This window comes from Ptychodera flava, chromosome 18 (assembly GCF_041260155.1).
Source record: "Ptychodera flava strain L36383 chromosome 18, AS_Pfla_20210202, whole genome shotgun sequence".
NCBI lineage: Eukaryota > Metazoa > Hemichordata > Enteropneusta > Ptychoderidae > Ptychodera > Ptychodera flava.
Genome location: NC_091945.1, coordinates 23,782,626 through 23,796,085, shown reverse-complemented (window position 1 = coordinate 23,796,085; position 13,460 = coordinate 23,782,626). Strand labels below are relative to the sequence as shown.

Below are 13,460 nucleotides of genomic sequence, written 5' to 3'. Positions count from 1 at the left end.
TGGCCGCCGCGGTCATACTGTACTTCTGTATTGATTTGACCCAGCAGACGGAGTTTCGGATCCATCTGACCATGACCCAATTAACTAACAGGCCTTATTTCGTGAATAAGACCGGGGTGGCGTTCGACATCGCGCTCGAGAAAGTAAATGCGGATCCAACGCTTCTGCCGGGACACACCCTGGCTTTTGAAAAATTGCTAACCTGGTGCTGGGGATCCCGTACGGCCGGCATTGTCGTAGATAAATATAGGTCCAATGTCTACACTGCGTTCATCGGGCCTGGGTGCTCAGAAGATGCCACTCCAGTCGGCAAGCTAGCTTCCTATTGGAACATCACCTACGTATGTGATATTTGTTCGGAGACAAAGTTTATGGACAAGCAATGGGACTACACAACGATGGTGCGTCTCTTCGGACCTTTTGTCAAGCTCGGCGGCTTTGGCTGGCCATCGCCCACAACTTCGGCTGGAAACTCATAGGTATGATAGTAGACATGCATGGTCTGTTGAGACAACCTGCACAGGGCCTTGAACAAACGTTCAGCGACAACAACGTGACCTTGGTGTTGAAGGAGTACAACTCATATCACGATCCATCCCATGAGGATAAATTCTTGAACATACTTCGAGAGGTCGCATTGGTCACTCGCAGTAAGTACGCCATGGATATTATAGGAATGTAGTATGTAGTGTGCACAAAATGTCAGTGCGCTGGCGAGAATGAGGTTAAATATTGAGAAACACTAAGTGCTAAATCCATACATTTCTCGGAATAATTCTTGTTACCTGACAACTTTGTGCATTTCAGCAGCTGCACTGTAAAAAAATCCGTCGCCTCGTTTTGAAGCCATCTGGATACCTTCATTCGAATGGCTTCCGACGACGTTCTCATTTTTGAGGAAAGTAATCAACCCCGTTCGCCCTGCTGGTGCAAATATTAGCGCTAGACCTCATCGATATTGCCCTAGGTTCACTTGGGTGCCGTAAACTTATCAATTGTACGGGATAAGAGCCACACAACGCCGACAAGATAAATGAACGTGTTCGGATCAGTTCGATAATATCTTCTAATTACACATGACATCATTCAATGTAAAGGAGACGGGACCGCACAGCAATCACGTTGTTTTCCATTCATTCATTCAGTCCTCTTCGTCCCGAGTGGGACATAAGGCGTTGTTTTCCAGGCCACATGTAATTATGAGCCCCATTATTAGTAATCCTTAGGATAAAACACTCACAAGCCTCATTATACCCTGGCGAATTGTTTTAAAATAAATGCGACTTGAACTAGTAGGTTTTCAAGGAACTCGATTGATGTATCCTCTTCGGCAGCTCTCCTGGAAGTAAGAAGTGTTTGATAAATAGAGTTTTCTATCCGTTTTAAGGCCGCTCTAATAACCTTCTACTCTGTAATCCGTTGAGCTTTCTACGTTTGAGCGATAATCCCCGCCGCTAGGCGAGCGCTATACACGCACGAAGCGAATTGCAGTCAAGTCCGCCGGGAATGTATGTATATCCGCTTGCGAAGGGAGTTATTGCTATTATTTTATAGACATTTGTGTTTATCTCGTTAAAAGTTTCTTTCTTAGTTTCCTCCTGCAACAGAAGAGAGCACAATCAAATATTGCGCGATCGTCGATATACAGATTGAATTCAACGCCCAGGGCCGAGCATTTTATAGCCTATACTCAGCTAGGGCATTGGAAGGGACGCAGGCGACACAAAGTGACAATGCTGATTTTGCGAAGTGCAAGCCAAACAGTGTATAATAAGGGAGTTCTAAAAGCACTAGCCTAAACGTTTACTCTGCTCTTGCCATTATCTCAGTGTATTTAATAACTCGACTAGTTCTAACGCCGATTTTCTTACTATTGAAAAGCTATCCGTCTCCGCATTACGTTTCTATGCTAGGCGAAGGGTCCGTTTTCGCGCTGACAAGATAGTATTCGAATTAGACCGACAAAACACTGTTTCATTTCACTACGGACTCGATCGAAATACATACATCATGACGCAGAACAAAATGTGTGTCGGGTTTTCTGTACAGCGCCTTGCTTCAAATAGCTTATGTTATAAGTGTTGTTATTTCTTATGTCTAAACTTTTTTGTAACCTTTTTTACGTCTAAAACTTGGTTGCAAATTATTCAGTTATTCCATAGATTTGTAGCAGTGCCTGAGAGTATATTAAGTTGTCTATTCTGTTTGGAATCAATGCAATCCGTACCGTTTTTTTTCGAATCTAATGTAATTCAGGCAGAAAGCATTCTGAATATACCCACTAATCGGCCGCTGAGGCTCATTTTAATGATATATTATTAACCATAACACACATTACATGATGATCAGCTAGCTCACATTAGCTTACATTGCAGAAAAATACACAACCCCCCCCACCCAAAACAAAATTAAATTCGGAGATATCGATGTTGATGTACGCTTACAATGCCGCTGTGTAAGTACTTTTCAATAGAAGGAATCACTATTTGCTAGCGAAATATGGTATCAAATATGGTAACTTCAACTAAGGTATATACACACAAAGAAACACACACAGACACACACAGACACACACATACGTATAACACACGCGCAGACACGCGCAGACACAGACATAGACATATATGTATAATAATATATATAAGATATATAGATGGAGGTGTATATGTATATGTATAACATAGACATACGTATATAAACTAATATATATATTATATATATATATATATATATATATATATATATATATATATATATAAACAGATTACTTCAAGTACAAAGTAATGAAATCTATTACTTAAGTTTCATGCATCTTGCAATCCTCAGATAGAGTCTATCTGAGGATTGCAAGATGCATGAAACTTAAGTAATAGATTTCATTATTTGTACTTGAAGTAATCTGTTTATTTATAACGCTCTGCTTTTGCATTGAGCACTGTAATTTCCCACGAGGACATCTGTATACTTCGATAATATATATATATATATATATATATATATATATATATATATATATATATATATATATATATGTATATATATATATATTCATGTGAGGAGAAACAGACATAGGCATAAATATATAGAAATAAACAAAGAAGAATGAGTTTGATCTTATATGACCCGCGGCATATAGTTAAGAAATACATGATCAGATTATATGTCGATGTTACATTCTTAGAATGTATGCTTTCTGGTTTAATTAACCGTATAGTAAGAGAAGGAAAAAACAGAAATTGAAAAAAAAAGAGTTTCTTGACGGTGCTGAAGATTAAAGGAATACCCGCCGACGTCATTTGAAGCTCTTGTCGGAAGGACGCGCCGTCGCATCTTCCTCTTCAGATCTGTACCGTAATTATTGTCTGACTTGGCACGGGTCAGTCTCGATTTAGAACCATTCTTTCGCTTTACCACGCTGTGACGCAGAGCAAAACGGCACTTCAAAAACACTTTGCAAAAACACATGTAAAGGTTGCCGCTGAACACGTGACAAATTGAGTATCTTCTAACAGCAGAAGGACCGCATATCTGGCTGAAGTAAGATTGGATTGAAATGGAAGCTGTAATAGTCTACCTGGGAGTATAGGCAAGATTAGCCACGAGTGTAAGCGAGATTTTTCTATTGAATAAGAAAAATCCCTGGTTGCTTTTCGCTATAGGTGTGTACGTGATAATTACGAATCTTCCTGTGGCAAGCTTCACATTCGAGAGAGATTTATCAGCAGCATGGGAGAACAAATTTCCTCAGCACATGCCGAGAACACTTGTTGAATGGCAGGGTGCTCTATTTAGTCTGACAGAACGGGAATTTTGTATCTTGATTTCAGAGTGATTCGGATAAAAGTCGTGATGTTCGAGTTCCCTAATCGCTTGGAGGAGCAAAGCACAGGCCGAATGGAATAATGCCGGCCTTAATCGCAAGAGGTATTATAATCGCTGCGACTCCATATCCGTCTTTGGACGACTTTCAGACTTTCACAGTGTATTCGCTTATAACGTTAATCGCATCGAGATGTCTTAAGTTTGTCCCTGCTTATCAAGATATCTTAGTGTCATATCTTATCAACTATAGACATCTACAATCCAATCAGCGGCGTGTCTATCATTGCACACTATAATGGAGGTCACTCTGAGTTGACCGCCGAACTCACATCAAGAGCGATGCTCGGTATATAAAATTGCAACAAAATAGTTCAAGGCGATGAATGTTCTGAACAATGTTGGCATGAACAATGTATAAATCAAATCTTCTATCTTTGACATTTTGCTTTATTTAAAGTCGAACGACTCAAAACGTTTAGGAAATTCCCTTAGAAATCATCGTACTGATCAACCTCCGACTTCAGGCATCACGCACTGTGTAGGAGCCGCATGGATAAGATCCAGTTCTGTCAACGTCGTATAATTGACACGAAGGTACAGCTGCCGACGACATGACAAAATCACTCACGCATGTTTTTGCAGTATGCAGTATCACTTCGTTTAATAACATTACAACTTATGAGCAGACACAGTCCATCGGGTGTCTTATTAACTTGGTAGTCGCGTTATGCCAATTTACAAGGTAATGAAAATTACAGATCGTGATGACATAAAAATGCCAACTGTTATAGAACAGCGGCACAGTGAAACCTCCGGAGTTATTTGACGATTTCTTGTACAGTTAAATGGAACATACAAGACGGAGAAAAAAGGCGTTGTCTATTTTGTTTCAGAACAACAGATTGCTAAAGGAAAGCCTTATATATGATTCAGTACCCAAGACACTGTCGAATTGATGTTGTCTAGACTCAGCAAGAAATTATTTAACGTTTTTATCTTCTTCCAAATCAAGATAAATAGCCTCACAACATATGCAAGGTATACGAAGAAATGAGTATCTTTATCGAAAGACAGACAGGCAGGAAGGAAGACGGACAGACAGGTCGACATATTAGGGAGATACACAGATAAATAGACAGACACAGATACATGAATACATCAATACATCCATCCATACATACATGAATACATCAATACATCCATCCATACATCAGTACATACATACATACATACATACATACATACATACATACATACATACATACATACATACATACATGCATGCATGCATGCATGCATGCATGCATCCATACATACATACATACATACATACATACATACATACATACATACATACATACATACATACATACATACATACATACATACATACAGACAGACAGACAGACAGACAGACAGACATGATTGTAAAAATCATAGCCACTTGTGGCCAAAAGCGTTTTATCTTCACGAACACAGTCTTCAGAAAAGAGGAAATTTTACTGTAAATGCTGGAGAGCGTAGAGTTTGAATGATTCAGGCAATGTATGCACAGAAGACAACAATATACATTGGATCAAAACTTTATTTCTATCATGGATCATTCTTTTGCGGACATATGTTTAGACTTTGATTTTGATTTCGAATTTAACAGATGCATCGCATCCTTAATTTACCTCTCTCTTAAGCATGTCTGATTGTATCGCTTATTCAAGCCATGCATGGGGCATTCACTTTTTAGACTCAAAAAGGCAAACGGGGTTCAAGTGAAGAAGCCACGAACAATGAGAAACATATCGGCGAGATGAATGGGCGAGATTAGACTGTAGTTATCGTTTAACTCTTCTCCCAGATACACTTATCTTAGATTCCCGTTTCCGGAATATCTATCTTCCCTTATCTCTGTGTTTTGCCCTGGATCTGTTCAAATGAACTGGAGGAAAACATATAATCACCGGATAAAACGTACCCAGATTCAATTCATCGCAACTTTGAATTGCCGTTTTTTGGCCCATAGAGATTCGCCTTTGCTATTGATACATTGTTTAAGTATGGTACGATATTTTAAACTTTTCCTCTGTAAAACATGCCTGCTGATCGCATGTAACTTTTGACAAATCTTATAATGCCAAAATTCACAAATATTGACCATCGAATAAGTGCCCTCATTTTACACAGAGTGAACATTAATCAAGGAGAGAGAGAGAGAGAGAGAGAGAGATAGAGAGAGAGAGAGAGAGAGAGAGAGAGAGAGAGAGAGAGAGAGAGAGAGAGAGAGAGAGAGAGAGAGAGTGTGTGTGTGTATGTGTGAGTGAGTGCCGTCGTCTGTCTGTCTGTCTGTCTTCTCATAGCTACTTTTCAAGCTTTCTAATCGTTAATTTGGATCAATTTTCAAAGTGGACGTGGTTATACGACTCTGAAGAAGACTTATTTATATCATGAATCAATTTTGGAGAGTGCTTGTCTCCGTAAGCTCAGTACACCTCTGCGAACATTGCCGGTTGGCCTATATAGTTACATCTTGTTTTGTGCTTGAAGGCAATGTGTTGAATATTGATTCAATGAACGTTTCCAACAAATGCAATCTATTTAATTTGCAAAGAACTTTGTGATTTTAAGAGGAAAGACTAACGCGTGATTTACCTGATGTGCCAAAGATGCCGCTTTCATATTTCACAATTGATTTACTTAGTCGAGATTTTCATGGTAACTTTTAAAGTTTCAAGAATATGAATTTATTCTGCCCGTGTTCGAATATGAAACTTCTGTACTTGCGATGCTTAGTGACAACCACAATTAACATATGAAATGATCCCCAAGTTTAGAAATATGTAGGGAAGATTTAGTGCAAGTGAATTTCAATTATTATGATATTGAGTGATTGAAAGCGAGCAGATCTAACACATTTGACCTTAATTAGATTTTGATAACACCTGCACCAATAAAGTGAATATTGCTTGGGCTTATCTGTTAAGGTAGTATGCGCCTTGAAAGTGAAAGACTTAAACTTTTGCTGAAACTTTCCTCGAGGAATCTTTCAACCGTTCTCTTTCAAAATCAAGAATAAAAAGCGGGGGAAGGGGGGTGGGGTGGGGGTTCACCGTGCAAATTTTGGAACTATAGAGAAACAAATTACCCAATATTCGAAATTCAAAATGGCCACCAACACCATGATATATTAAAGTTTGGATTTTCGAAAAACTAAGACTGTGAAATTTTTTCTCTCTCCAAGAGCTTTAAAATGAGTCCCCACAAGTGGTAGATCTGAAAAAAAGTAGAAATTTGAGAGTCCAAATATTTGTCCCCCGAAGTGCGTTCTGCATTAAACTCCTTCAAACCTTTGTAGGATGATTATATTATTTAAATTAACCAAAGGTTAATATGCAGGTAGTATTTTATACAAAATCTATGAGTATGTCTCTCGTAAACGTGTAATTGTGACGTGTTGATTTGATAGTGTTGGTTGATACCATCGGTTCTTAATTTTGGATATGTCTATTTTTTGCATGGCAGAATGTGTTTGTTACTGAGGCTGGCTTGAATGTTTACCACAAGCTACGCTCGATTCACAAAGCTTTATTGCATTATCCTTAATGGCGTAGAACATCGTAACACGGTGAAACAACTATCCCACCGGCGCTGCGTTGATCCGAGGGAAACACAACTATCGACTGGAAAGTTTGCTTCCAGCGAAAACTGCGCGCGGCTGCTCTTCGACGAGCAACCTTAAGTGGTTTGCTGTTTGCTGACGCAAGCGCTGTCGACCGGTTGATAGTGTGAAAGGGAAATTCATCATAAAACGCTCAAACAATTGTTTCGGTCCTCAGAACCTTCAAGAAGCGTGAACGAAGCGTTTTTAGGCCTCGATGAACGTGTAATGTCAAATGTGCGCATTGGCCACAAGGATATAAGTTGACAGCAAGACTAAAGTCTAAAGATGGCCTATGAAGTCTAAAGTTTTCATCAAACGAAAAGTGAAATAAGACAAAAATCAACGTAGACGTTTATTGTTTCGTCGTCGCCATCGTTTCTTCTTTGCATGGCCATAGTTTCTAAGGCGCTTTCGGAAATATGTCACCCTTAATTACAATTTGGAAGAGTCTTTTTCCAATTCAGAAAGCTATAACGGGCGCCTAGAGATTCTGTTAGTAGCAACACCGTGACAATCGCGTGAGAAGAGCTGCTTTTCCATAAACACTTCGAAACGGTCAAAATTTCAAATTTCATAGAAACCTGGGTCAACTATCTGATATTTGCCATACTTCTCTACTTTTATTGATGGCCTATAAAGACGACAGTAACGGTAGGATATTTTCCACGCAGCTCATTAACACGAGGTACTACCTTGTTTCAAGGAAACTACATAGTACTGAACTTCACCATCGCGACAAACACGACACAAAAAACTGCTTTCTCCGCCGTGATATGGGATTGATTGGCATCTTGTCCTTACGATGTGCATGGCATATTTTGATATGCCGTCTCAGCTTGATGTGTCCCCGGTGAATATTCCGGGTGTACAATTGACTGTAGCACAGCTTTTACCGCCGAAGCATGGTACGGTAATTGAACAGCGAATATCTACCGGACACCCCGTAGGCATCTCGTTCCGCTTATTGTTTAAAATATGATGGCACTACGGACTGCTTCATGCAATATTCATTGAATCTTGCACAGTAAATTCTCATCAAATTTTTATGTGCTGCGCACTGATCTACCATTCCAAACGCTTGTCGCTGTTGCTCTTAATTTATCGCTTTGCTTGTAATGTAGAAAAAAAGACCGTATGACCGGTCTATCTTTCGGCCTTGTGTGCAACTATTGCAGAAAATTGCCAGTGTAGAATGTTGATAAATTGCAGCAAGTGCATAATACAGTTTATGCTCTCAGAAATAAATCTTGGTATAAAAAGAGCTGTTTGAAGCCAAAGCTCTGGATATTATATGGCACTTTTCGACCGAAGATGACGAGAAAGGATGGAAGACATGCATTGCAAATAAATTGCCGCCAAAAGTTTCCATTCGGCTGGTGGTCCCTTTGCAGTTTGCAGATTAGTTAAGATACAACTTCCCATACTCTCACAAAGACACTCTCTCATACCATGTTTTGTGATGTTCACAAAAAGACGTATATTACAGAAAATTCCAGCGAAATGAAACTGACACTATTTACATAGATCTTGCGGTCACACAAGTTCATTATGCATTGAGAAGATTGGGCTGCTGTGTAGTGGAAACAGAACGAGTGATTTTTCCGGAGGGCTCAAGAGATAAGCCCAAAACACTCTGAACGAGAGTGATAACAACATCATACCCTCTGGCTTTCGAATATCCAAAGCAGAGGACACAAACAAACAGACAATAGCACAAATCTATATCGTAAGTTTCAAAGAACATATGAAAAATTATAACATATATACAATATCTCTTTCAATAACGTTTCACTTAGTTTCTTTATCCGGAAGATCTAACATTCAATTGATTTTCTTCGCTAAAATAAAAGTCTAAAATGCATGCAGTCAGCTCAGCTGAGACAGCTTGCACAAAATATGAGTGGTAGGTTTTTAGTAAATTTGGGGTCCATGTTCTAATATATGAGCCTGATTAACGATAAACACAAACGTGTCATTATGATGATGATGATGATGATGATGATGATGATGATGATGATGATTATTATTTATTAAAAAAAATGTTTAAAATGCACTACACGTACGTCTCAGTGCATTGTACATAGTGTCATGCCACCATGTCAACAGTTCAAAATTCCAGATCTTTTTGTCTGCACACAAATGTAGTATTTTTGAACAGAAAGCGACAAACAACACTCTAATCTGACCCTTGACCCCAAGTGTCTCCACTTTTCTTGAAAGTGTCATAAAATTTCGTCTGCAGTCCAGTTTCGTCTGGTCTGTCAATTACTCAGTCTATACTGGTCGTAACTATGTCAGTGTTCGTCGAAGGAATCAGTTACCCCGAGGGAGGTTGTTGGTTATGAGACACTTTGACACCATAACCAACCAAGTATGATTTACTGTTATTATTTGATAGAAGTTGCCCTTATCACTTACAAGACTACAACGACACAGCGCCGTAAATCAAAGGTGTTTAGTTTTCAACTTATTTAATACACTCACCTTTCTGAATCCGTGCTTGTGCGCAAGGATATATGTTAGAATAGGGTCGGGATAATGTTGTGCCTTAATCATTAAATATTCACCGTCAATATCGAGAGAGAGAGAGAGAGAGAGAGAGAGAGAGAGAGAGAGAGAGAGAGAGAGAGAGAGAGGGAGAGAGAGAGAGAGAGAGAGAGAGACAGACAGACAGACAGACAGAGAGAGAGAGAGAGAGAGAGAGAGAGAGAGAGAGAGACAAGTGGCAATTTATCACTTACCGTTTCCTTCATAGCAATAAGATAAGATACATACAATGTAATTTCTCTGTAGCCCTGCCATAAGCGCCGATTTTTTAAGGCTAGTCACCATAAACTCTGTCATCGCCCCATTGTTTTGAAAATACGTAGAAGATTCGAGATTGCCTGTCTATAAAGTAAATCTGGAGCGCGATTTGAATCAGTATGTCTAGGCAAACAGAGTACAGCTTAATTAAAGACCACATTTAAAAGAAGCACCAATGACTTCATTACATTCATCACTTTCTTCCCAATCTCTTCCGCATTTTGAGGAATAAAATGGTTTAAAACGGCCAAAGGAACCTGGTATAGAAGCATTGAATGAAATGCCAATAAACTATCCACTTTCATCATTCAACAAGTGACGAAGTACATTTAGCTTTGACAACTACCAATAGTATTTTCGTCTTCCACTTGCGCTTAACTTTTAGGGTTACATGTTGAACAGTTTTGTATATGGCAATTTTAACTTGGATGACTAAAACTCTGAGCAAGAAGGTTGATGATTTTGGCCGCAATAACCTTACTGGTAATTTGCTCTATTAAAGAGGAAGATTTTAAGAACTGTAGAACATTTAAAGTCTTGTAGGACGTGACATGAATGTGCTAAATTGCAAATGCAGGGTCATGCTATCTATCCATTTTCTCTGAAGGGGAATTTACGAGAGAATTTTTCCCATTGTTTCCGAATTTTCAAGTTCGGGAATATCCTGCCTTGTCTATTGTACAGTAGCAGCTTTGCATGAGAACCACATACGTCATTGGCAGTCAGTTGTTGTTTGTCAGTTTTCCGTTGAGCTGCTTGGAGTAATTTACATGACTATTAGCGGACGATACAGTGCGAGAAATCGCGAGTTTTTAACTTTGGTCCATTGAGTTTTCTATGGCGCCGCTTGGAATAATTTGCATAATTATGACGATTCTTCCTGTAATTAGCTAAGAAACTTCGATGAATCTTGATGAAAATTTTTATCATCAAATTCAGCGCCAGTCATGAACTGTGCTCTGCGTAGTCGAGAATAAGCACAAACAACATTAGCTATTGCTTACACAGTAATCGTCGAAAGTACCTTACGAAGGAACATTTTCTCGAGTTTGCCCAATTTACATAGACATCATTTGCACAGTCTATCGGTTACTAACATTCGGCATTCGTTTCACAATCACTAAAAATGCTCAGAACAAACCTATCTTCAAGAGCGATACTGGGAAAAGCTTTGAAATGTGAAACCATCTCACATTTTCTATGGCAGATGTTACTACTTTGATGAACAGAGCGTATAATTGTCAATGTCAATGTCATAAATATGTTGCTGACAAAGTTCACTGTTTTATGCTAGATGCAAACACCAATACATACTTTCTCAAACAGAAGTTTGCAATGCCTATGACATTTGCGAACTCAAATGACTAAATGTGTCTTGTGTTTATTTAAATTGCTGTGCAGATATGAGTACTCAAATTTTGAAATTATGTCAGTGTGCATCGTTCGCTCTACATAGAATTGGTCGTATTAGAAATGTTTTAGATCGTTCAAACACTGAAAGACTCGTGCATGCTTTTGTAACATCACGTCTCGATTACTGCAACAGCTTGCTGTTCGGTATCGAAGACAAATACCTCTGTAAACTTCAGTTACTTCAAAATTCTGCTGCTCGTCTAGTTACACGCACAAAAATGCATGAACACATCACACCAGTGAGGCATGAGCTTCACTGGTTGCCTATCCATGCTAGAATTAATTTCAAAATTCTTCTTTTTGTGTATAAAATTTTGCATGATCAAGCACCTGCTTATCTTTCTGATCTTATCACAGTTCACGTTCCTAAACGGTTTACACGCTCAGCGTTCACACCAATTTTGGAGCCGGTGAACTGGGAACAGAAACATTTTGGTTACCGTTCTTTTTCTAATGCTGCTCCCACTTTATGGAATGCCTTACCAAAAGAAATTAGATTGTCACCATCTGTTGCCTCTTTTAAAACATCTCTGAAAACATATCTCTTCAGAAAGTACTATAATGATTAAGTCATCGTTTTGATGTTCGTATCATGTTGCATTGTAGAGTTTGTATTTTTAACGGAGTATTTTAATGTACTTGTTGTATTTTAACCAGAGCATTTTTATGGTACTTTTATTATTATTGTATTTTCATCTTGTATTTTATTGTAAAGCGGTTTGATATTTATTGATGGAAATCGCTTTAGAAAAATAAATTATTATTATTATTATTATTAAATGCTAGCTGAAAACGTCAGCAAATCCGACGAGCAATGAATAATTACTTTTAGCATAAATATAAATTATGTCCACTGTGACACATACGTGTGTCGGTGTATTTTCAAATGGTGGCAGATGGATGATGTCCCTGATATCAAATGTCAGAGCAGATCATCTATTACATCAAAGTAATAGTAGGAAAATAATTTCGCGGTAACGACTTCAAACCAACGAATGAGGTAATACGTAAGAATAGATTGGATAATATAATCTGGGACTAAGGGACTGGACACAAATTACAGGGGGGGGGGTGGGCCGGTGTTTTTTGGGGTGGGTCGCCATTTTTCGCGCAAGCATTTTTGAAGGGTCATAAAATTTTGTGCAAGCCTATGGGGGAGGGTCACCTTTTTTCATGCATCAAAGCTGAAATTGCATGTGCACGTTATGGAATACTGAAAAAAGAAAAAATACCTCCTGGCACTTTCATTTTCTGCCATTACCATTTTCGGCGCGCCCTTCGGGCGCAAATTTAAGGTATAATAAACAATGTATTGATGGTCCAAGCAGCCACATTGATTTAAGTTGTCATGATTTCTACTTATTCAACACTATTGTGCATAACTGTCCCCTATAATGACTCTTTCAATAACAATTTGGGAGATTACTTATTTGACATCATTCTCCCATTGACAATACATTGGGTATAGGTCGGTGTCAAACGTTCATGTCGCTGTATGTACATTTTTTAATTTTTGAGGACATTGACAGAATACAAACTGTTCAGAATAGTGCATAGTGTCATCAATAACAACTGGAAGCTTCAGGTCGAACAACTTTTGAATAACAATTTAGGATCAGATAACCTATGAGTTATTTGTAGTTTCCTCATAGCCTACAATGTATAGTGAATCAACATTTTGGTGAAATTCCAAAATCAAATTTCTTGCACAACCATTGACTTGAAACCACTCAAGTCTAATCATGAATATTAATACTAATAATTAGGT

At 38.5% G+C, this 13,460-nt stretch overlaps 1 protein-coding gene across 1 annotated transcript in view; it reads left to right on the top strand.

Moving 5' to 3' along the window:
- Nucleotides 1-251: 251 nt before the first annotated feature.
- The window catches only part of LOC139117204 (atrial natriuretic peptide receptor 1-like), a 110,854-nt gene continuing 97,645 nt past the window's right edge, over nucleotides 252-13,460 (top strand). Inside the window, exon 1 of the mRNA XM_070680105.1 lies at nucleotides 252-650. Coding sequence (XP_070536206.1) covers nucleotides 383-650 — 268 coding nt within the window. The 5' untranslated portion in view covers nucleotides 252-382. The remainder of the gene's footprint in view (nucleotides 651-13,460) is intronic.